The 26,421-nt window shown below is 40.5% G+C and overlaps 1 protein-coding gene across 1 annotated transcript; it reads left to right on the top strand.

Annotated features, from left to right (window-relative positions):
• Window positions 1-6,280: 6,280 nt before the first annotated feature.
• lnx2b (ligand of numb-protein X 2b) lies at window positions 6,281-25,433 on the top strand. The gene is made up of 10 exons (XM_008303838.1): window positions 6,281-6,568; window positions 12,452-13,040; window positions 15,105-15,298; window positions 17,276-17,475; window positions 18,781-19,212; window positions 20,527-20,673; window positions 21,626-21,800; window positions 22,618-22,861; window positions 22,962-23,120; window positions 23,918-25,433. Exons 2-10 carry the CDS (start codon window positions 12,634-12,636, stop codon window positions 24,051-24,053), a joined length of 2,094 nt encoding a protein of 697 aa, XP_008302060.1. The 5' UTR covers window positions 6,281-6,568; window positions 12,452-12,633; the 3' UTR covers window positions 24,054-25,433.
• The last annotated feature ends 988 nt before the right edge of the window (window positions 25,434-26,421 follow it).

The following is a 26,421-nucleotide window of genomic DNA, read 5'->3' as shown; positions in this document are numbered from 1 at the left end:
TTTCATTTAAAACTATAGGTGGTGTTCTGTATGTGAAAGCTGGTTGCTGTGAATGTCAGCTTGACCTTATGATTTGTGTGTGTGAGACAGTGGCATCACATTGCGTGTGAGTCTGCTGTGGGGCTGGGGGGTTCGATTCGATAAATGTACAAGCCCCGGGGACGTGGAAAAACACTGTGGTGAATGATGGCTTGAATGTCCCTCAGATGGTTGTTAAAGTTGATTATTTCCTGCAGACAGACATGCAATGCAAATATTGATGACTGTATTTACAGCAGCAGACCTTACATGCTGCTGCTATAGCACTTATGTAATATTCAGACGAGTGCACATGTAAACACATTCAGTGTTTAGTTTTACATGATTTCATACATCCATCGTAAATATGACTTCTATCCATCCATTATCTTTACATCGCTTAATCCTCACTGGGGTCGTGGGGGGCTGGAGTCTATCCCAGCTGACTTAAGGCGAAGGCAGGGGACACCCTGGACAGGTCGCCAGTCTATCACAGGGCTACACTTAGAGACAGACAACCAAGCACACTCACATTCACACCTACGGACAATTTAGAATCACCAATTAACCTCAACATGTTTTTGGACTGTGTGGGAGGAAGCTGGAGAACCCGGAGAGAACCCATGCTGCACGGGGAGAACATGCAAAAGTGAACCGGCGACCTTCTTGCTGTGAGGCAACAGTGCTACTAACTGTATCACTTTGCAACACGTAAATATGACTTGTCAGATGTTAAAATAAATGTGGTACTATATATAAGTACACTATTAAGAGGAATGTATAGAATCTTCATGACAAATAGAATAGTTAGACATTTTGTGCATCACATAAATAATATTTTAGGCTACAGTGTAGGACTACTCTTAACACAGAGAATATTTATAAACCTATTTTTCATAGCTAGAGGCTTTGTTAATTAAAAGAAGAATTTACTACAGTTATTTGTGACAGTTAAAATCTATATTGTATCTACATGTATCTGGGGGTAATTTCTTGTTTTGAAAGACAATTTTGTCTACATGGGAAGAGCAGGATACATCCTAAATCAAATCATTTCCAGGATACTAGCGTACATGTGAATATACTCAAATGATTTCACATATCTGTAAGCAATATGACTTGTCAGATGGAAAATTAAACATTTCACTGTATACAAAATACATGATTAAGTGGCATTGCATGACAATCACATTAGTTAGCCCCTCTGTGGATCAGTTAATTGATAAGTTAACCTACAAAGTCAGGCTCATGACATAAAAAGAGAAGCTTTTACAGAGTAGGGATTGTTCCATATCAGTTATATCTGCAACTGACTTGAAAAGTAAGGTTGCTACCAACTCTAAAAGAAGTTTTCAGGGTTTTTCCACGACTTTCAGATTATACTGATTTATTTATGTCAGCCTATTAAATTCTACAGCATGGACGGTCAAAGCGAGACTAGTACCAGCCAAGTCATGTGCACACCAGCAGACAATACAAAAAAGGGCAAAAGGGTCTCAGAAAATCAAACCCAAACAACATCAATCCAACCAAACCACAAAGACACATTACATCAGCCTTTCACCCTATGTCAGCTGGGATAGGCTCCAGCCTGAGCTAATGGATGGAACCAGGCTCTTCTTTAGTTAGAGTGGAATTTTTTCTCTCTCTTTGTGAGACCACATTTAGGATATAATCAAACATCTATTAGCAATATGACTTGTCAGATGCAAAATTAAGTGTTGTGTTGTATGCAAAATACAGAATAAGTGTGATGTATGACATTTGCACGACAATAAGATTAAATAGACATTATGTGAATCATTGCAATTAGATTTTAACCTATAATATAGGTCTCTTCTATAATATGAGCAGAATTTGTTCCCATTTTGTCATCGCTGAATATTTTGTTTGACAACATCAGAAGGAAATTTAATGTTGAGTTGGGCATAAATAGAGTCTAATCATAACAAAGATACTAGTACACATGTAAACACACACACATGAGTTCACACATCCTGTCAGATGGAAAATAAAAGGCTGCACTTAGTATATTAAAGTATATTTAAATAGAAAGTATAATCAGAACCAGGATACTAAGCACACTCACATCATTTCACACATTTGTGAACAACATGACTTTTCAGATGCAAAATTAAGTGTTGCGCTCTATTTAAAACAAATAATATGTGGGATGTATGACATTTGTATGACAATTAGAGATGATGTGAATCATTTCAATTACATTCTATGCTACAATATCAGGCTCTTCTTTAATAGGATTTTTTTTTTTACCATAGCTTTTTTTTTTTCTACCATATTTGTCACAGCTGAATGCTTTGTTACACCACAATTAAAAAGCAATTTAATGGCAAGTTTGACTTAAATACAGTATCTAATCATAACCAGGACAAAAGTGTGATGTATGGAATTTACATGGCAATTATTTTTGTTGGATTATTCAGATTATATTTTAGGCTACAATATAGGACTCTTTTTGACTATGAGCCATAGCTAATTACTTGCTAAATGATGAATCTGGGGAGCATAGAGAAATGTGCAGCAGGATTTGTGCTTATTTTCCCCCTCCTTTAAATACTAATTTGTCTACATTAGAACGCTCCAATATAGGACTCTTCTTTAACACAACCAGGACACTATTGCACACACAAACACACTTAAATGATGTCACGCATGCAGAAGCAATAAGATTCATCAACTACAAAAATAAATGTTGCACTCTATACAACACGCATGCACATGCGGGATGAGTGAAATTTGCATAACAATGACATTCGTCAGACACTATGTTGATCATTTGAGTTATATTCCAGGCTGCAATATAGGACTATTGTTCAGTATGACTAAAATTCTGATCCTATTTTGTCATGGCTGAACGCTTTGTTGGACCACAGTTGGAAACTCAATGTTGAGTTTGGTTTCAAATGAGAAATGTGCTACAGGATTTGGACTGATTTCTTGTTTGGAAATATTATTTTGTCTATACGATGTGAACAGGATAAACTTTTCACTGACATGATTTCACACATTTACAGTTGAAACCAGAAGTTTACATACACTGTATAAAAAGAAAAAAGACTCAATGTCTGCCATTAAATCAGACTAAACTTTTTCTGTTTCAGGTCAGTTGGGATTACTAAAATTATTTCTATTTGCTAAAGGCCAGAATAATGAGAGAGAGAATTTTCTACTACTTTGTTTAAAGTCAACTGGCAACCTGTCCAGGGTGTCCCCTGCCTTCGCCCTGAGTCAGCTGGGATAGGCTCCAGCCCCCCACGACCCTCGTGAGGATTAAGCGGTGTATAGATAATGGATGGATGGATGTTTAAAGTCAGAAGTTTACATACACTAAGATTACTATGCCTTTCAATTATTTGGGAAAGCTGAGATGATGATGTCATGGCTTTGGAACCTTTTAATAGGTTAATTGACAACATTTGAGTTAATTGGAGGCACACCTGTGGATGTATTTTAAGGCACACCTCAAACACATTGCTTCCTTTTATTACAACATGGGACAATCTCAAGAAAACAGCCAAGATATCAGGAAGAGAATTGTGGACCTCCACAAGTCTGGTTCATCCTTGGGTACTTTTTCCAGATGCCTGAAGGTTTCACATTCATCTGTTAAAACAATTATACACAAGTATGAACACAATGGGAATGTCCAGCCATCGTCCCAGTGATGAAGTGTTTTGTTGTGAAATGTACGTATCAACCCCAGAACAAAAGCAAAAGACCTTGTGAAGATGCTGCTGAAGCTGGTCAGAGAGTGTCATTATCCACAGTGAAACCAGTCCTGTACCGACATGGGCTGAAAGGCTACTCAGACAGGAAGAAGACATCACTCCAAAAGCATCATAAAAAAGCCACACAGTTTGCAAATGCACACAGGAACAAAGACCTTCATTTTTGGAGACATGTCCTGTGGTCTGATGAAACTAAAATTGAACTGTTTGGCCATAATGACCATCGTTACATTTGGAGTAAAAAGAGGGAAGCTTGCAAGCCTGAGAACACCATCCCAGCTGTGAAGTACAGGGGTCGCAGCATCATGTTGTGGGGTGTTTTGCTGCAGGAGGGACTGGTGCACTTCACAAAATAGATGGCATCATGAGGAAAGAAAATGATATTGAAATATTTAAGCAACATCTCAAGACATCAGCCAGGAAGTTACAGCCTGGGCGTAAATGGGTCTTCAAATAGACAATGACCCTAAACATCCCGCCGAATTAGCTACAAAGTGGTTTCAGGACAACAAAGTCCATGTTGTTGTTGGAGTGCCCATCACAAAGCCCTGATCTCAATCCTGTAGAAAATTTGTGGGCAGAGCTAAAAAGGCATGTGGAGCAAGACAGTCAACAAACTTGACTCAGTTACACCAGTGATGTCAGGAGGAATGGGCCAGACACCATGTGTATCATTTAAATTATGCTTTAGGCTAAAAAAATGAATATTTTTTTTTTAGTGTGTGCAGGATTTTTTCTTTCCTATCCTGTCATAGCTAAATGCTTTCAATCAGAAATGTAAACGTAATGTTGAGTTTGGGCTAAACAGAGCGTGATCATAACCAGGATGCTAGTGCACACATGACCACATTCACATGGTTTCACACATCTAGAAGCAATATCACCTGTCAGATGGAAAATGAAATGTACTTACACAAAACACATACATGTGTATGTTGTGAATGTATTACATTTGCATGACAATTTGGCTCATTTTAATGATATTTCAGGCTACAATAGAGGACTCTTTTTCAATCTGAACATTTTGTCTGAGCTGATTATTTTGTTGGACCACAAGAAATTAAATGGGCTAAATAGAGAAAAATGCTTTGGGATTTGGGTGGACTTCCTGTTTTAAACAAGTATTTTGTCAACATTGGAAGAACAGGGTAGCACCCTAAATCTAATCATGTGCAGGATACTAGTGATTTTACACACCTATAAGGAATATGAAGTGAAAAATGGACAATTAAATGTTGGACTTGATACAAAACACAGAATAAGTGAGATGTAAGAAATGTGCAGGACAATCAGATAAGTTAGACACCATGTGGACCATTGAAATAAGAATTTAGGCTACAAAATGCCATCAATATCACTTTCCATCCATTATCTATACACCGCTTAATCCTCACTAGGGTCGCGGGGGGGCTGGAGTCTATCCCAGCCGACCTAGGGCGAAGGCAGGGGACACCCTGGACAGGTCGCCAGTCCACCAATATCACTTTGCACTACTTATTTATATTTCTGAAAATATCTATATTTAAATTGTAATATTTCTGTACATATCACTGTGATTTGTATACAAGTAGAGAAGTCATGTGCAATTTCTTCATACGTTGTATAATGACAATAAAATGGATTCTGACTCAGACAAAATATGACTGTTCTTTAGTGTTTGCAGGATGTTTTCTTTCCTATCTTGTCATAGCTAAGTGATTTCAATCAGAAATGTAAATGTACGTTTGGGCTGAATAGAGTCTGATCATAACCAGGATCCTAGTGCACACTTAGAATGATTTCACACATCTATAAGCGAGATCACCTGTCAGGTGGAAAATTGCTTGTACTTCTACAAAACACATACATTTAAATTCAATTTCAGGCTACAATAGAAGACTTGTTTTCGATCTGAACATTTTGTCTGACTGCTTTGTTAGACTGCAAGAAATTAAATGGGCTAAATAGAGAAATATGCTTTGGGATTTGGGTGGATTTCCTGTTTTAAACAAGTATTTTGTCAACATTTGAAGAGCAGGGGAGCTCCCTAAATCTAATCATGTGCAGGATACTAGTGATTTTACACACCTCTGAGCAATATGACTTGGGAAGTGGAAAATTAAATGTTGGACTTGATACAAAACACAGAACAAGTGAGATGTAAGAAATGTGCAGGACAATTAGATAGGTTAGACACCATGTGGACCATTGAAATAAGACTTTAGGCTACAAAATGCCACCAATATGACGTTGCACTGCTTATTTATATTTCTGAAAATAATAATACTAATAATAAATGATATTTCAGGTTGCAACAGACAAGTCGTTTTCAATCTGAACATTTTGTCTTATTACTTTGTTAGACCTAAAGAAACTCACTGGGCTAATAAACAGAGAAACATGCTTCATGGATCTGGGCGGATTTCTCGACTATTTTGTCCACATGACAGAGTGTGTGTGGTAGTTGTGTAGCCGATGCTGGCCAGCTACACACCAGTGCAGGAGCTCAGTGTGTGACTGTGTGTACACCTGCATGGACCTCCTCCTGAGCTCAACCTCTCCAAGTATTTTCGCTCGAAACTGGGAAAGTCGCCCAGTCCTCCTCGCCTGCAGCCTGAGCTCCACCTGGGACGGCAGGCTGCGATAAGTCGGCTCTGCGGTAGAAATGATCCGGGGCGAAGAAGGAGTCCTCGGCGGGCTGGACCACACTTTGGGCTCTTTTCGATCCTTCACGGCTGTGTCTTTGTTTTAGCTAGCGACGCGTTAGCCGCTTCCGGAAAAAGAAAAAAAACAAAACAAAAAAAACAACAACCTTCGCACAGGTAAGACGAGTTTCGGTGAGCAAATTCCTGCTAACTAACGTGACTGTGAGCTGTGGGGGGACTTTCACGGAGGGGAGGAGACAGACCCTCCGTTAACGGGGGATATGTGGTCGTTTATAGGGCAGGTATTCACCGGCGGACCGAAAAGTAGAGTTTGTGCGCGAGCTCAAGGTGTGTAGCCATTAGCGCGGCGCGAGCAGGTTAGCTGAAGGTGAAGACATGTCGTCCTGCTCTCACTTTACCTGCCCGCTTAGAAACGCTCATACCTGGCCACCTGTACTTTTATGGCCTCCTCTGTCAGCTGGATGTGTCACAGCGGTGAAGTGATGAGGACCACACCAGCAGACGTGGCTTGTCACCGGGGGGACAGTGAGTTATTTATGGTGACAGCGACACACATCCAGGCTGGGAACTGACGGCGGATGCCCTCGTTGCTGGCGATGAGTGGCTTTTTCATTCCAAACACATCAGCTTTAGTGGAGAAAAACATAATTAACAGCGCTTTGATAAACACTAGTAATGAGATATGATATGTCTGGTGGCAGCAGCACATGTAGCAGAGTCAGAGGAGGTGCGGAGTCACGTGGTGTCTTCACTGGAAGCTGCCTGCTAGTCTGGGAAATGCATTGCTGTACAATTTTACATGTATTGGCAGATATGTCAGTATTTAAAGTTTTTACTCTATAAAAGTTTGCATGTGCTAGAATATGCAATTTCGAGTAACGCTTCACACTTTTTGGTTAGTTTTGAGTCCACTTCGACTCTATAATTCAACTCTGATTACATGCCAAAGAGGACATATTGTGCTTTGTACTGCTAGCAGTCTGTAAATATGTACAGTTAATATAAAATCTGAGACATGACAACACTAGTCCTGTCACAGATATGTCGGTATTAGCACACATAATGTCCTTGTATACAGACACCGACAAGGAAAGTGTGACATTTTTTTAAAGTAAAAAGTGCCATCAAATGTCGATATTGTAAAGTCAAAATAAGGCAAACCCGAAAGACAAAATTTACATAAAAAAGCAGCGTAATAATAATTATTACAATAATAACTGTAACATTTCCCTTCATGTGCTGTTAAATTGGACAGTGAAGCATTCTGCTGGCTACAGAATGGCTTTAGACTAAAAAACTAGAAATTAGCACAGGTATCCTTTCCTCCAGTGAACCAATATGAAAGAATAATGCAGAAGAAATGCTTGAAATACTGTCATAGGTTTGTCCAGAAGTGTGGCTTCTGAATCCATTCTTTAAAATACTCCTAGCATATCAAGTACATATCAAGTGATGTCTTTACAGTATGGTGCTAAGTCATTTAATGTGTATTTAATGTCCATTTATATGAGGAGTATCGGCAGATATATCAGTAATTTTCATGAAGATTTTGCGTACCAATAATATAATCCAAATACTTGCATTTTACTGGAACGGATGTATTCAAAGCAGTACTATGGAGGATTTGAGTGCTTATCCGCCCATCAGAAATACTAAATTTTAGTGGGATTTTGTGCAACATTGCAGTTTCCTCAGAGAAAATTCTTTAAAAAGGCTGCGTCTGTACTTTAGGACCTTTCTGTGAATTAAGTTCACCTATTTCAGTCAAATGCAGGTGCATTTATTTGTTGCAAGTAGTCCTGTTGCAATAAACAACAATATATATTTGATTAATCAATTAGTTGTTTGTTATGATAATAATAGTCAGTTAATCGGTTTAAATTAATTTTTCCAGAAAATGTAGCTATTTTCAGGTTTTATTCTCTCCTCTGTAGGTAAACTGGATTTCTTTAGTTTGTGGATAAAGCAAGACTTTTGTCATCTTTGACTTGAGTAAGCACAGAATGACATTTATTTATTTATTTTTAATTTTCTGACATTTTACAGACCAAGCAATTAATCAAGAAAACAATTGACAAATCAATCAACTATTAAATAATCATTATTTGCAGCCCTAGTTGTAAGTATCCACAAAACAGTACAGGAGCGTTTAGAGTTGAATTGTTCAAGACTGCAAATGTGAACAAAGTAAAGGTCAGCAAATAAGTTTGGTTTGGAAATTCCACATCAGTGATCTGTATCTTTTCCCAAGTAAAGCCAGTCATCAGCAGACTGATGCCATGCATGTAATTTCTACAGGACGGGTTTGTCTTTTGGGATCCCAATTCTCACCTGCCCTTTATGCTAATAACAATGGTGACAACTTAAGTTAAAGCCAAGGGTGGTGTTTGTTTGGTACGTGCAGGCTGGCTGCTGTACAGGTGGAGCCTCACGTGCTCTGTGAATATAAGCTTAACCTCCAGATATGATTTGTGTGCAAGGCAGTGGCACCACATGTGAGTCTTGGAAGCAGGTTCGGTTGTATGAATGTATGAACTATGGAGAAGCTGGAGTGGAAAACTGTGGAATGATGGACTGGAACGATGACTTTAACGTCCCCCAGATGGTAGTTGAAGTTGATTTTTTTTTGTCCTGTATATAAAAGTGCAATGCAAATATTGGTCATTGTTGCAAGAGACTTTGCATGTTGTTGCGATAGCACTTATGTAATATTCAGGCTGTTCTCAAAATAGATGCCATTTCATTTTATTATGGGGGAAAGAATGAATACCATTAACAAACAGCTGGAGACACTCAATCAAACTGCTTCTTACCACAAAGAATAGATTTTTTATTACACATGCAAGCAGGAGAGGCAAAATTTCATCAGCAGCCCACTGTGTCTTTCATAGATGCAAGTTACAAGTATGCTTTTGTACACTTCCACAAGTAACACACACCCAAGTCATAATAATTTGTCAAACTTTAGCTGTGCACAGTAAGACATTGCTGCTCTACATCTCCTCAGTTTCCCAGGGTGCAGCCTTGGCTTATCTAAGGTTACCTTGAGCACAGGAACAATCCATTCTCTGTACTGAGGCAACACAAGGCGGACAGTATCTTTATGCATAGACTACTAGTTTCAGTGCATTTTCAAGCTTTAAGCAAGGACACGTTTTAATCTCATGCACATGTTAAAGCTTTACACTTGAGTTCCTCAGACATTGATGATTAAGAGTTATTCACCTCTGGGTAGTGATTTTGCAATTTTTCCTCTTCATGTGCAGTTCTGCTTACGTGTTATTTCTATTAGTAATACCAGACATTGGTTAAGATAGAAGTAGACATTACACACCTCCTGTCTCATGGACGGGACAAATTATTATCTAACACGACCTCACCTGTGCACAGCGAGGGTGTGGCAGAACATGTGACTCATTTGTATCCACTATCAAAGCAGGTGATTTGGCCCTGCTTTGAAAAAAAAACTCCACCTTGGGTAATCCCATGGGAGACCGGAGGACACTGTCGGGCCACAGAGGTTTCCCTGGAGAGCTTACACCATCACATGATTATAAGGCATTTGATATGGATAAGGCGTTTCCCTTTTTCCGTCTGTTTGTATTGAGCTGTGTATGCATTGGTTGGCTCTAAACCTGTAAACCATATTTTACCACCTCTACTGCAAAAAAAAAAAGTTATTACTGTGATCATTTTCTTTAAGACGTTTCTTTAAGTTTGCTTTTCCTAACAACATTATATCGCTAGTGTAAGATTAGAATAAAGCTTTGTTTTGTGATTTAGGTTAAAAATTTCTCAAATACACTTTTCCTTATTGTTTTTTAAAAAATATTTCTTATTTAACAATTTAGTCAGAATCATAGGCTGCTTGCTGCTACATTTTCACTTATATTACAAAAACATTTGAGGAAAGAAAAAGGCATTGCAGCTGCTGAATCTGTCCTCATTTCACATCAGCAACGGGTAGTTAAAAAGTTTTTCCAGAGTTCTGGAGTCGAGTGGTGACTGGATGCCCCTGATTTACATAAAGTAGCCTTGACCTCAACTTCATGCAAATGAGAAGTTGGTAACGAGGTGCCCTGTCTTTCAAACGCTACTAGAATGCACTTTTTGGCTGCTTACACCAATGATGAATGGGAAATATAGAAATGATGGATTCTGTGGGCGTATACTATAAGTCACAGGTTATTAAAGTCTGAGGTGACGCCTTGAGAAACAAAGTGAAACACAGTGAATGGTTTGGAAATGTTGATCACTGATAGCTATTTGATCTGATGGCTTCAAAGCCAGCCACCTTCAGAAACACAATAAATGTCTGCCATGATGCTCTGTGTGACCTGTTCATGCATGTAAGTATATCACAAATCAAATAATACACCTTAGATATATAGTAATAAGGAAAGAATTTGGTAGGAGTGAACCTGCGAATGTACTCTTGATAAGAGAACCTTTGCAGTCAGGCACCATAGTGTATTTGAAAGTGTGCTGTGTTGTTTCTCTCTTATTTCACATTCTTGCACCAGGTCATGTGGTTCCAATATAAATGGAGCATAGCCTGGTTTCTACTGTGCTTCTCCGTCTGTGCTACAGGATCCGTGACCCCTATCCATTACAGGAAAACGTATCGGCTGTACAAAGTAAAAACAAAGGAAGAGAGAAGGCCTGGGTGCATGCATGTGTGCACACATATTTGTAACCAGGCTTTTGTGTTTGCAATCAGTCATTCAGCTTGTGAGAGTACTTTACCTGTGGTAGTGCAACATCAGCAGTCTGAGCCCCCAACCCCCAAACACACACACACACACACACACACACACACACACACACAAAACACACACATACATTCACTGGCACTGATGACAGAGGCAGAAGGAACATTTTTCCTTTCCTCTCACACTGCCTAGTTATACCAATTCCCCTCTGCATTCCTCACACCGGTGCAGTCGAAGCTCATACACATCCACACTGATGCACACAAAATATGTGCACACACACGTACGCGGACACACAGGCATTATTCTGACGGTCTGCTGCTGGGGAGGCAGAGCTCTGGTTTCATTCAGGCTTCAGGCAACCGCTAGAGTCTTGTGTTTGCGTGCAATGGCTACTGGGCGCTTGACAACAAAGATATCATCTTGGGTGAGTCGTTTCAATAACACTGAAGATAAAGCAGTCTTTTTGTGCCTGGGATCTGGACAGGAGTCACAAAAACAAAGATGCTAAAGGTAGTGACTTCACTGTGGTAGCTTATTTGATCTTTTTCATATGAGGCCATGTGCAAGAGAGAGAGCCTTGATGTAGTTGGGACAAAGTCATGTATCTTAAGGTGGTGTTTTGTGCGTTCCTTAGTTCCTGAGACAACACAAAGGTTTCTAAAATTCCTGCTCTGCATCTCCATGACCCTTCTCAGTCCTGAATATGAATAGCACTTGATAAATGTTCACTGTTTACATTACTTCTCACTTAAAATTTGCAGTTGAAAGTCCACTAGTCCTACTTCAGTCCCCATACGTAACATTGTAGTGTATGAAATTTATCTTACAAGGCAGATTTATTACTTTAATTGGTAAATTTGTTCATATAGGAGACGTCCAACAGTCTTTCCAAAGAATGCGTTCCCAATCAGTGCTTTCCTTATGAGGAGGAATTAAAAAGAGATTAGGAGCTGCACAAAGGGATGGAGACCACTGCCGATTGGGTGCAAGGGGTCATTAGTGAAGGGGATTGCATTTCTGCCCCGTTCATTCAGAATTCTTACTCTCGCGTTGTGCCATGCCTTTGTTCCTTCCCATTAGTGGCGCTTTGACTTTAGTCCGTTTTCCTTCTGCCTCATTTCACAGAGTTTAGCGCTTTCAGCGAGAAGCACGGTGACTTTTAGCTGAGATGAGAATTCCTTTCGTCCCTCAGGAAACTTGCTGGGAGGAAGCAGCTGTAGCTTGTTGCCATATTGCTGCTGCTTTGTGGATTTGTCATTTCCTGTGTAGCTGGCCAGTACGAGGAGGAATAGTCCAACTTTTAACTGTGTTTCTCTCTCTACAGAAAATCAAGATGAAGACACGGAGATAACATTGTTGACTCTGGATTGTTGTTTCTTCGTTTGAGTGGATTCAGCTTCGGACATGCACACATAGACTTGTGAAATATCTCTGATAGGTTGTGAGGAGATAAGAGAACGCCAGTCTTTATAAGACACAGGAGCTTGGACTGAGCTTCCTCAGATAATGGCTACAACAGAAACCAAGGTTGCCGGCAGCGGCAGCACTGCTGGTCTGTCGTGGGCACGTGTCTGTAAAGAGTGTGGCCAGCAGCACGACGGCCTGGACAGCCACCTGTACGAGTACCAGGATGAGGTGGATGATGAACTGGTTTGCCACATTTGTCTGCAGCCCCTGCTCAGACCTATGGATACACCATGTGGCCACACTTATTGTTTTCACTGTCTGAGCAACTTCTTGAAGGAGCAGGACTTCTGCCCTGTGGACCGCCAGCGGCTGCAGCTCCATCAATGCCGTCCCTCCAGCCTGCTGGTCAGGAACCTGCTGGACAAGCTGACTGTCATGTGTCCCCACAATGCAGAGTGCCAGCAGCAGATGCAGCGCTGTGAACTGCAGCCTCATCTGCATAACAGGTAAGACTTTGGGTGGAATGCTGAGAGTGGATGACAGCGATTTCAGTGGATATTGTTCTTTATTCACCTCATTATTTTCCGCGTGTTATTTTAGTTGGGATTGCACAAACATCTTTTCCTTGTAGACACCCCCAAGTATTTAATGAAAAAGCCATACTATGGAAAACAATCATGCACAATATGTTCACCAACTTTTTTAACCTTCAGTCACCTCTGGTAGTAAATCAGCAGAGGTAACTGAAATCCCACTCACCGGTCATGCAGTCATCAATGGAATAGTTTTAGGAAACAATTACTTGCAATACCTTTCAATATGACGTTAAGCTAGTGTCCAGTTAGCTTCGTTAGCATAAAGACTTGAAGAATAGGGAAACCGTTAGGGCCAAATCATGCTTTCTGCCAAACTTCCAGACTAGGTCTGAGTCCGCCTGTGTGGATGTTCATGTTGCAACTCATACTAAACACATAAAAACACACAGGGCAGTTTTAAAATTCTCTAGAAATCCAATGCTGTGCCCACCTGCAGTGCTCAAGACACTGAATGGACAAAGTGCAGGATTTCTGGACAATTTAGAAATTCCCACTGTGTTTGGGCTCCTTTGATGGAAAGCATGTACAAATAAACTCCTCCAAAATGCAGTGACTACTTTAATTACAACTCTTTTAATGATGAACTTTAAAAGTGTACAGTTCTCTACACAAGCATGGCATTTGTTTTTAGCACCATATATTTTCCTTGCACATGCATAGTCGTTGCTCTTGCAGTCAGCACAGTCAGAAATGTAGGGCACCCACATACCCTCGCAGATTTGGATGAAAGAAAAAAATTGATGCACCTATAAGGTCACGGATGCAGAGAGCATGAATTAAACTTTAGCTTGCCTTTGTACCATAATCCACGTACTAGCAATGCTAAAGCTCACCATTGAATATGTTGTCTTGTTTGTTTTTTCTTTGCAGAAATACAAATGACAAATTACAGTATTGTGGGAGCAGATTAAATAGTAATTTACTGGATTCTTCTGTCTCAGAAATGCTGTAATAAAATGGATCCACGAAGAACAGCTGTCTTTATTTTCTCCTGTGATTGTAATAGGATTTAAAGTTTGTAGACTCATATTTATACATTGCAGTCACTCCCACTGGAGAGCAATCATAGGATAGTTTCATAGCAAGCAATAACAAGAAACTGTAGAGCAAATACACCATTTCCTTTATAGCTGTCATCACTGTGAACGTTGCACTTAGTCGTTGTTGCACTTCATCTTGAATGAGATATAATATGCTGATGACCTACTGATGTGCTGAAAGGCAGATTTTCTTTTTAATCTCTGGAAATCTAGCTATTTCCATTTTTCAGTCTATGTGCTAAGCTAACTGACTGCTTCTGTATTTCTCAAAAATATCAACACTTGAAAGTAGACAAGATGTAAAGTTTCAGTCAGGACAAAAGAATTCTAACTACATTGCTGCAAAACAGCGATCACCAAATTGTTTCCCTTCTTCGTGTCCCCTGAAGGAATGTGCTTCAGCTCTTTGAAGCTGTACCGTTTACTAGTGGTGACACAGTTCCTCTGCGAACACACGGACTTGTAATTATTGAGTTCAAGACGAGGCGCAGGTCAGTCGTCTTGTTTTTCGCATGGCCAGTGTGGTGCTTACCGTCCTGGTGGCCAGCCATGACGCAGTCCGCTGTGGGAGGCGGATTGTCCTGCTGCAGCCTCTCTGTGCAAACAATGAGGAGGCAAAGTTCAGGCATGAGGGACGAGCAGCAGTCCCAGCACTCTGACTGACTTAATCAGACTCAAACTGTCTCACCAGACACCCTGCAATGCAGTGAAATTGTTCACTCATCTGCATAGTGCTTCTTTTCCCTTCCCTTTGCCTCCTCAAAACATATTTACCATTTAATTTTGTTCTCTCAGTTTGTGTATTCATTCATAAAACTCCTAGTAACATGGAACATTTAAGAACATGAACTGACTTTTGCATCCTTTTGACGAATATAATGACTGGTCAATTACTGCTCCTTATCTCTTCCGCCTTGTTCCTGTCTCTCCTTAGATGTCCTGTTTTTAGAAGACTCAGAGAGGAGGCAGAGAAGAGGAAGAGGCCCTCATGGAATGAATTAAAGGGACGTAAGGGTGATGGGGAGACGTCTGGAGATGCTAAACATTCAGCAACACAGTCTCGAAATCACAGCCGGGATCAGCCTGAGCCTGGTCTTATTAATCCTGCCTACGAGGAAAGTGAAGACGGTATGGAGTCATTTTATCATCATAACAGCCTCTATCAACAGCTACCCAGTCCCACTAGTTTGTTTTCTACACATGATGCTTAAAATCACCCGTTCTTAGGAAGTGTTTACCAGAAAGAGGTTCATGTGGGGCATCGACAATGAATAATGTTTAAATAGAGACTTCTAGGCTCAGTGGAAACAGTTTACTTGCTGGAGTGACTGTCAAGACACACACAGGAGTTGCTGTTTTTAGCCTCAAGGGTTTGATTCCGTCTGTCGCAGGTGAATCATCAGCCTAGCCGTAAGAACATGTACCAGCTCACAGATGTTTTAACCAGACAGTCTTATCATGGGAAAAACCCTCAAAGCCACTTGCAAGCCAGTACCATAGAGCAAAGTCCGCTAAAGCATGGTTGCCAGGCAACTGGTAATCAGTGTCCACAGAGGAGTTTGTATTCTTGTCATTATAATCTTTATGTTGAACAAATTGTCGCTGAATGCTCTTGAGCCTGCAAAGAAAAGAATCACAGATGTCGTTAAATTTACAGTGAAGCTAAATAGTTAAATAATTGTTTCAGTGTAAATATGTCAGCGTATTGACTCATCCAGGTTGCACCATCTCTGCTGTCGGATGAATTCATGCCTTTGTAACGCTCGTGGGGCTAAATAGATCAATAGGGCTGCTGAGGAGATAGCTGTAGCATGTAAATACTTGTACGCTCTGTGTGCACGCACAGACCAGTTCCAAGGTTGAGATACTCTGTGTGCAGTTTGTGGGAACTTGTACCGTCTTACTGTGACGATTATGAGCTGAGGTCCACTCTGCTTTATGCCGTGTCCCATTTGCATTAGACTTCACTGTGTGCTCAAAAAATCATCTAAAGCTCCTCTGTGAGTTACTGGTTAAAGCGGCAGTTTGATTTTAAGCATGTCTCTGCAGGTAAAGACATACTTTCAACATTTTAGTGATTTTTTGTTGGCATATAGATAAGAAGATCATATCTTACTCTCTGCATTTCGTGAAGAGGATTGTTCCAAGATATGCTCAGCTTCGTTTAACTTCAAAACAAACAGCAGAACAGAAAAAAATCCCAAACTTTCTATGAGGTTTGCAGTATACATCTCTTAAAGGTAAAGCAGTATTTCTGTAACACTGTTAAAAAGATTCCATAAATCCTAGATAACTGATGGGTCAGACTTTATATTTCTGGCTATCTTTGTAATGCTTTAAGTAACGTTCATGTAGCATCACTCCCGAGAGACCAGATGAGGAAAGAACATCTCAAAAACTGTAAACAGCCGACCATGGACATTTACAAATGACAGTTTGGATAATAATTTCACTGCATGCCTCTAAGCAGTTTCTAGAGCTTGTCTATTCATTAATCTGTACACTAAGCAGGGTTTTAAAACTGTGTTCTATTTACAAAAATGTCTAATATTTCATACATCTGCCCCTGTCCCTCATCTACTCTCCTCGTGGTGGATCACTCTTAATAACCCCACCTCCTTGTACATTTTTATCAGTGCCTGTGTCATTTTTCATGTACTTTTTGATCCCTGACAACTTTGTATTTCACTAAACTGAGAAAATGACAAGTGAAATTTAAAGCTGAGTTGACATGCAGGTGAGGTAAGAATAGTTTACAACATGCTAAACAAAGATAGACAAGAAAGTATAATTATTAGAATTCAATCTGAACTCCAGACAGCTAAAAATGCATGTTATCTGTTTATGTGTTTCCAGAATTCACCTTATCAGCTAAAAGAGTAAAATTTTCAAACTGCTGTTTAAAATGAAAACCAGAATTATCCTTTAAGTAACTATATTTGGCTCGCAAATAGTATTTAAAACTTTATTATCATATACGTTTATCATTGATCTTACAAGCTACAGCTCCGCCAAAGAGAGTGGAAGACTGGGAGTTTTTGCTTCATAAACAGGAAGGGACAGCCTTGTTTATTCTGCTTGGTTGTCTGTTTCTCCTTCCTCCAGACAACACCCCCCTGCGGTCCAGTCTGGTGGCCGAGGCCAATGTGGTGGAGCTGTTCAGAGAGGAACCGGAGGAGGAGCTGGGCCTTCGCATCGTGGGGGGGAAAGACACACCGCTGGGAAACATAGTCATCCAGGAGATTGTCCGGGACTCGCTAGCTGCTCGTGATGGCAGACTGGCCCCAGGGGACCATATTTTAGAGGTGAGAGAGACTAAATGAGGAGAGAGCTGTAATTACGTCACCCATAATGTTAAGTTATTCTTCTGTTCTTCAGCATGCAGGCTCAAAAATACTCTGGTGGCATCGCGTGACACGGTTCAGCTCAAAATATCTTTGCACAAACACCTTGTGGTTGTATTCTCTCAGTACTGCAAACACAACGCTTTTCAGCAGGGAATGGGAAAGTAGATATTCAGGATAAACAAGTTTTAGCTCCATGGTAACAAGGCGTGGCTAATGTGACTGGGCACAAGTGCGTCAAGTGAGTGTAAACAGCTTTACCTGGTTGTTGTCACTGATGGACGCCTTTCGCTTTGAGAGCATCGGTGTTCAAGCATGAAGCAACCGCTAATATTGAGTCAGTTCTTTTCTGTTCTGTAGATCATTATCAGAGTTATTATGAAACAGTGTGGTTAGTTTAATAGGCGCAATAATCTTATTATTTCCGATATCATTATCAAAATATTAGATCAAAACCTATGTAAATTATATGTATTTATGAACTAATTTTGATTTATTGTTTTATTTGCATCAACAGTTTGGTTTCCACAGAACAGAATGGAACTACAGATTATGACTAACAGGAGATTTTAATAAGTAGTTATCCTCACTATACCTGCAATGTCCTCCTTCTTGTGTTTCTGCCCTGCGGTTGTCCTGCTATGTGGGACTGCTGTAAACTGAGCTGACCGACTATTTCAGCCTCAGTGTGTCCTCTGAATTACAGCTTTTCCTCTAAAGCCAACCAATCCCAAACCTGGAAATGAAAACAAAAACTTGCCAACCAGCAGCCCATTTTCAGGATGTGAAACAATAGCTGCAGGAGGCTTTTTTTTGTTTGGTGGAAAGTTTAAGGATGTAAAGAGATATGGTGACCATGAGTGGAGGTTACATCACTTGGATCTTGAAATTCAATCTTCAGAAGAGGCAAGCTGATAATAAATTTGTAACTGATATTTGTCATGATCATTTTAACTCAGGAAGAGGTTGAAGGAAGTGAGATATAATGTTAAAGTCAGATATCAGAAATTGAATCGACTTTTTTGTCTTAACATCAAGTTATACTTCCACCGCTGTTAGCAAAATTACCTTGCAGGAAAGGTTAAATTATTTGATCTCACTCTTCTCTGAAACAATAAAAAAGGTAATTTTCCATAGAAGCAGTAGACACACACGTACAGCATGTAATGCAGTGTGTGTGTGTGTGTGTGTGTGTGTGTTTGTGTGTGTTCAGCTGCTTCATCACTCACTGTGTTGCTTCTTCTCTCTCTGGTGTCGTGTTTCCAGGTGAATGACGTCAGTTTGGCTTCAGTTCCTCACGCCAGGGCCATCGCGGTGCTGCGGCAGCCTTCCCTCCTCAGGCTCACTGTTATGCAGGAGAAAGGTTTCAAATTAAGGGATCAACGGTCCGATCATCACCTGTCAACTCCCGCCACTTCCACTGCCTCCCAGCCCTCTCACAGTCCCCACGGCAATGCTACCTCCAATCACAACCCCGGTACGGTCCTGCAGGTGACGCTAATGAAGAGTCAGCGCACAGAGCCGCTTGGCATCAAACTCATCCGCAAGTCTGATGAGAGTGGGGTTTTCATCCTGGACCTGCTGTCCGGTGGTTTGGCAGCCAAGGACGGAAAACTGAGGAACAACGACAAAGTGTTGGCCATCAATGGACACGACCTGAGGCACGGGACACCTGAGAGCGCCGCTCAGATCATACAGGTATAAACCCGCAAAGATATGGTTATGTTAACTCTAGTACATTAACTGCATATTACAGACACTGAACATTAACACTGACCGTTTTTTAAAACCATTTTAAAGGCTTAAAGATTGATTTTATTATCTCCAGGCCGCTTTGGGTGAGCAGTGGCTAGTTTAAACTCATCTCTATTGATGTTTTTATAGAATTACAGACATTCTAGATTTTGGAAATGGTTGCCAAAAAACATCACACTAATGAACTACAAGGGCACTCAGAGAGCTTATCCTGCCAAAGCCAATGCCCTTTTTGGCTTTTTTTTATTATTGTTTAGAAAGGAATCAAAATCTGTGCCAAAATTTATAGTTGCTACTTTGGCTGTGCTCCAATTCTCCAATAAGTTTCATACGATTCAGCCTGGTAGTTTGTGTGTAATCCTGCAGACAGACAGAGACATAAACAGACAAACAGCAATGAAATCATGTCTCCACTTGGAGGTATGTTTTTCAAGAAACCAAAGAAGAAAATAAACTATATGCAAGCACGGACTTTGTTTAAAGGATAGTGTGAATTATCTTGTTAAATCGTAAAAAGGCGGCTGTTCAACAGTCAGTTATTAGTTTCCCACCATCACAATAGATTCAAGTACTTAAATGCAGCTTCAAGGCTGCTTTCAATGTCATTCATGCGCTTTGCAATGATGTAACACTAAACAAACAACAACAAATACTACAGTGTTCATTATATGACATGTTAATAGCAGCAAACATGGAGTCGAGTCTTTTGACTATTTTTCAGAGTGCTGCACAATAGAAAAGGCCTTGGCCTCAATACAAATTTAACTCTCAAGAGCACAAATCTATCCAACAAATTTAATGGCAGTCTGCCATTGACAAAATGCGTTTTATGAGATCTTATGACCTGCTGGTGACAGTAAAGTGAAAGAAAAACATCCTCTGGGGACCATGAGCATCCACACAGAAGGTCACAGCTTTCTGAATAGTTGCTTCCAGAAATCTTGTTAAATGAAAAGTGATAGATGGGACAACGTTACCAAAAGCCTAACTGCAAGTAAGGTACATACAACATGAAGTTGTCTTAAGTGTGATAAATATGACAGATTAAATATCTTTAGAAAACTTTAAGCTTGCAAGTCAGTTAGCATGGTAAAATGTCTATGAATCCAACGTTCAACCTACCAACTCAGTTTTGTTGTGAAAGTGTTTGACAGTAACAAAAATGAGTGTTATTGTTTGCATGAAACTACCAAAAAAAACACCAAAACTTCAGTCATAGATCTTGTATGTATTTGCTTCTCATTTCTGTGTATTTAGGGCAGTGAGGTGCGTGTGAACTTTGTGGTGATGAGACCTGCAGAGGCTCAGGAGGAAGGTGGAAGCAGCAGAGAGGGACAACACAGCAGAGCAGCCAGGAGGGCGCCAGAGCCGCAGTACTTCAGGCGCCGGTCCACCTACATGAAGGTAACATGGAACATTTCCTCACAAGCCAATGTTCAAAATCAAACCACGGAATATTGCTCCTGGCCTCTTGTTTTTAATGATACATCTTATATCTGCTTTTTTTGGGGCCTTTCCAACTGTGCGCTGCTGGAATTCTAACTTCCTTTTACACCACTAACCACAAAGTCGGTGGCAGTATCAAATCTTACTTGTTCCTGTTTACACAGTGTAAATGTGATACTCGCTCCTGTGTCGCTCACACTCTGCTGTACCATACACTGTCAGTAGGAAGAACAGCAACCCCCCCACTTGGGGGTGAGAGATTTGAGAGCAGACACCTGCATTGGTGAGATGAAAGCCCTTCTCTGGGGCCTCCCTCTGTCCTGATCAAAAGGCCCGGGGTGCTGCTCGCTCTGCCGCTACGGGGCCACTGTCTTGTTGTTTTTTGGTTGTTTCTTTGGGAGGCAGAGGATCAAAGCTGGTAACAGTTAGCTTTCGCCTGCAGAGTCGAGCCTTTTCGTCTTGCTGGGGGGGATGGGTTCCCTGCTGTGGGGAGGAAGAACCCCAACCTCCCCCGAGCTTCCCTTCTGATGGTTTACAGACTCCATAGAGCAACAAGGAGGCCGGTTGAAGTTGTCATTTTCCACACATCTTTTACATTACGAGAGCTTTGTGTTGATCCTCACACGTTCCCTCTACTCTTACCTCTCAGCTCCATCTCAAATGTTTCACATTTGTTTCTACAAGTGGTTTTCTGAAAGGAATCAATTAAGTCCAAGGATCCTGGTGAGGCTAAGATTAATTGGCAGCACAGACTTGATGCATTTTATGGCAAACGAAATAAGACAAACCATAAATCTTGTGGAGAATCTGTGGAACAGCATCCTGAATGATGCCAGCATAATGTTAAAAACTGTGTTGTTACAACATGTTTGTGATGACTTCGTATTAATATGTCTAATTTTTTGTGCAGGATCCTCCAGGTGGGTTTTCCAGTCAGGAGAAGACTGTGAGTCTGAAGAAGGAGCCTCGGCTTTCGCTTGGCATCACCATTGCAGGAGGGAGGGATTGTCGCAGTCGCCTGCCCGTGTACATCACGAGTGTGCAGCCCGTTGGCTGTCTGCACCGAGATGGTACCATCAAAAGAGGTACAGAGCATCTAATGATCTGTGCTTTTCACTTTAACTAGGAATATGTACTGGTCGTGTTACTTGTCTTGGCAAAGGCTGGCACGAATGGATATTCATCAGATTGTTTTCTCAGTTTATCATGTGTCTGTAAAATATCACAAAACTTTCAAAAATGTGCACTATGTTTTCCTATAAACCAATAGGATGTCTTCAAATGTCTTGCTTTGTCCAATCAAAAGCCCAAAATCCAAAGATACTCTGTCAACTATCAAATATGAAGAAAGTCTCACTTGTGAGAATTTGGAACCAGCAATTCTGTTGGCATTTGCTTAAAGAATGAGATCAGAATAGCTGCTGTTTTCCATCTGTTGACTAACCATTTAATGGACTCGTCTTGGCACCTGTAATTGTGGTTGAATAGAAACACAAAGGAAGGAGTTCTTGTGAGAGATTTGAGTGAGGGCTGTCAATCTGTTTAATCTGTTCATTGAAACCTTAATAAATTTAATACATTGGAATAATGGTAAGCAATTTTCAGTTCTTCTTTGAAAACATGGAAGTGGGAGGAAAAGGAAAAGGGCCATTATCTTTTCTGCTGATTCTATTCAGGGATACAATGTGTTGCTCAGGCATCATTAAACACAGAGGATGTGGGCTAAAACAGAGGCTTGACACTGACTTTTCAAGGGCAGATCCTGTCTCTCAGACCTGTAGCTGCCTTAGTTTATATCTATATGACTGAACTTACAGCAACTTGAGTCGACCGCTTATTGAAAATTAAGATAAAAAAACAAAACACTAATCCTGATGTTCGCAACGTTGTCCGTTTACTCAGGTGATGTTCTGCTAAGCATCAACGGAGTTGATTTGACCCAGCTGACCTACAATGAGGCAGTTTCTGTGCTGAAGGCTCAGACAGCTCAGTCCCAGGTGGTGCTCCGTGTCATTCAGACCCTCTCTGAGGACTCAGAGGAGGACACCGAGGTTGGCAGCAAGGACGAACTCGACTTTATGGACGACCCACGAGACGACGCCCTCAACTGGACGCCGCTGTGGACTCGCTGGCTGGGATTACCAAGGTAGAGACGCCTTCATTACTACCTGATGTCTGCTCCTCCACTTCTAATGTGTTTTGTTTGTTTTTATGTGCTTGCTCTAACTCTGAACTTGTCCCTTCAGTCACATGCACTGGTGTCGGGACATCGTGCTGCAGAAGACAAACAACGAGAGCTGGGGTTTCAGCATCGTCGGGGGGTATGAGGAGAGCCACGGGCAGCAGCCCTTCTTCATTAAAACCATTGTGCCTGGTACACCTGCTCACTTCGATGGACGCCTCAAGTAAGTTATACCCAGTCTGACACCAATATGAGTTAACCCTCTGAACCACCAGCAGTTTTTTGGAGTTTCTTGCTTCTGTCACGTTTCCTCTCTGTGGGATCATTGTTTAGTGCAGTTTAAAGGGAAACAGCACAACCGCTAGAAGTAGAGAGAACTCAAACATGTCTTCTCTGCAATATAGCATAGTAATAATGCCATAAAGTTTCAAAAATTATTATTTTTTTCATTATTTATTTTACAAAAACGAGGGGGGGGGACACATCAGCATGTACAACATTTTTCCACGTGCCTGTAGGTGTTAAACTCACACAAGTCACTTGCGGCTTGTCAGTTATTTATTTATTTATTTTTTTACAGATTAAGATTAATGCAAACTTTAGTTTTTGTTGATTCTAATTTTAAACGAGATATGTAGAATAAAGTGATTTTGATAAAATATCATAATTTTAGGGTTAGATTTGATGAATTTTACAGATGAAACCGAGTGTCACTTAACTTAAGCTTTGAGCTGGCGTCCCATGTGCAGGGCTACAGTCCCGATGTGGAGGTCATGAGTTCGAATCCCGCTCATGGCCCTTTCCCACATGTCCTCCCCCCATTCTTCTCACCACTTTCCTGTCTCTCTCTCATGGCACTATCAATAAAGGCACAAAGGCTAAAAAAATGATAACTTTAAAGGTAACTTGCCTTTCAAACCCACTGCCAGGTTTTGGGGTTCAGAGGTTTAATCAACTCCTGTATCCTTCCATCATTGTTAATCTGCAGACTCCACATTAATGGTCTGTGCTTCTCTCCAGATGCGGTGATGAGATTGTTGCGGTGAACGGAGCGACAACTGTGGGAATGAACAACTCGTCTCTCATCCCCATGCTCAAACTGCAGAAGAATAAAGTCACACTGACTGTAGTGTCTTGGCCGGGTAGTCTCGTGTAGCAAAACACACTTTCTCATTCTCTTTCTCTTTTCTTTGTCGCCCTTTTCGTTGAACACACACTTGTTTTCCTGTTTAGTTGCATACTTCACTGGGACACTCACTGTCATCTCCTTATGCAACTCGTTTGGTCACATTCTCCGTTAATGTTTCTGATCAGTTGTGTTGCACAGAACACGTGTGAACTTAAAGAGCCATCTCATGTATGATAGCAATGATTTTCACAGAAATAATGTTTGTTTCAGTGCACTCACAGAGCAGTTGATTGCACTATCAGAGTGCAAAAACGACGACAATCAGTGCGTTATATGCTAAGGACAAAGTGGAAGGATTGTTATTTTTGATCCTGTTTTAAAGCTGTGTGTATATTTACCAGTTCAATATTGTATTATTTGATTATCATGATAAATGATTCACATAAACCGTGTACAAAGATGAAATACAGTGAATATTTGTTGTAAGGAGGAATTATTAATGACAGAACGTGCGCTGACTGTAAACCGATGCCAAAGACAGAACATCTTCTTGTCCTGTACCTGACGAGTGTGATTTAATCAACTTAAATATTATTTCACTTTCAAAGCGTGCAACAGTGATAAAGCCTTAATGAAAATTCAATTAAACCGAATCCAGTCGACAGTAAGAATAAAATCAGCTCCAGCCACAGTGTGTTACAGAGCGAGACTATTAACTGGAGGGTTTTGTGGGAATGGGAATGTTCGTTTTAGATGGTCGGCAATATTTGACTTCCAGTTCTGTCATAAAGTAAACAGAAAATGCGTGTAAATTTTACGAATATCATTCAATCAGAGTTGCATTGGTAGCACATAGCTCGGGTACAAATTAATTCCTGTCCAATTTATAATGAGATGCAAACTTGGTCTTATATTGATCATCTGAGCTACTCTAAATAAGCAAATAAACTCTGCGATTAACATTCGGTTTTAATCAAAAATGCTGTTATGAATGAAACATTTATTTGATTTATTAATCGAATGGTACATGTCCCTATATCGGCGCTCTGTATTTATTTTCAAATGATAAAATGGCTCGTACTGAACGACTTTAATAAGCGGGTGCCTTGTAGACATTGAAGGACGAACCAGAATGTATACTTGCCTTAAATTGCCACCCTACCAAAAATGTGTTTTCCCCCCCTTCATTATTTCCTTTCATTATCTACAGTTTATTTTGTAGGAAGGAGAATGGCCTTGTTCAGATACATTTGTGTCAACACATTCCCAGTGGCCTTGCTTGTATCTTAATGGATGCAGGACTTATTGAACAACTCTGTGGCTGTGAAATATGAATATACAGCAGGTGGTGTGTGTATTAGCCCGTCCACTGTTACATTATGTTCAATAAAATCATATCAAATCACACTGTGCTTCTGTTTGTCTGGCTTCTAACTGCATCGTGAGAGGAATCTAAAGAGTGTAGTGAAGCACAAGAGACAAAAATGGCATCTTAAATAGTTTATCTTGCACATCTGAGTTGCCGAGGAAATTGTGCAGAAACACAGCGACTGACACGTTAGTGGGTCTTAGCTACTGCTCTTTGTTAATTCGTCATGATGAGCAGGTGGGTCAGAGGGGATTAGAAGCAGGCCAGTATTCTCTGACAGAAGGTATTTATTAGAAATCACATAAGTTAATTGAACACTCATTACTGTCCAGCAAACTGCAGTGTACCAGCCTGTGCAGTCTGACCCCTAGTGGACAGAAAGAGGAAAGAATTGGGCAGATTTAAACTGCTGCACACTTGTGAGGACATATATTTACTTCAAAAGGCATGACATGTAAACACAATAAAAGATGGGGAAAGCTTTTGGATTACGTAGAACTGCTAGTTTAGAATAACGGCAGATAATAAGGTGAGCTATGACCTTCCCACTCGTTTACAACCTCTACTGCTCTGTCACACACACCAAGAGACGGTGTTTGTGCAACAGATAACACATCACAACCAGCATGACTTGATACAAAACCTCATATACAAGTCATACACACAGATACTAAACACATGAGTGATATGGAGTATGAGCAGCCAGTGGTGGAAGAAATACTGAGATACTTTCCACAATGTAAAAGTGTTAAACTGTGGAGCAACCAACGTTTTCAAAGCTGGTATTTTAACCTCATGTGCACAAGAAGTAATTTTTCAGCAACTCAGAGGCACCCTTGTGTCATTCTTATTTGGGAACTCATTTAAATGCAGGCGCAGTGCTGCACATCGAAAAACACAATTCAGAGCCTTTAATAAAGAATAATACATTATATTTTATATAACTCGAAATGATCAAAGTAAATACTAAATTAAGCCGTCAAATACAACCAGCAGAGTAAAAGAACACAGCAACATTTTCTCCCT

The sequence above is a fragment of the Stegastes partitus genome, unplaced genomic scaffold (genome assembly GCF_000690725.1).
Source record: "Stegastes partitus isolate 25-593 unplaced genomic scaffold, Stegastes_partitus-1.0.2 Scaffold39, whole genome shotgun sequence".
NCBI classification, from domain to species: domain Eukaryota; kingdom Metazoa; phylum Chordata; class Actinopteri; family Pomacentridae; genus Stegastes; species Stegastes partitus.
This window is presented reverse-complemented; position numbering and strand designations above follow the sequence as displayed.

Bases quoted from the DNA above. Each gene is read 5' to 3' on its own strand.
- lnx2b (XM_008303838.1), top strand. From the start codon at position 12,634: ATGGCTACAACAGAAACCAAGGTTGCCGGCAGCGGCAGCACTGCTGGT. The intron at 21,801-22,617 runs GTACAGAGCATC...CCGTTTACTCAG, and splicing joins AGATGGTACCATCAAAAGAG to GTGATGTTCTGCTAAGCATC. The intron at 23,121-23,917 runs GTAAGTTATACC...GCTTCTCTCCAG, and splicing joins CACTTCGATGGACGCCTCAA to ATGCGGTGATGAGATTGTTG.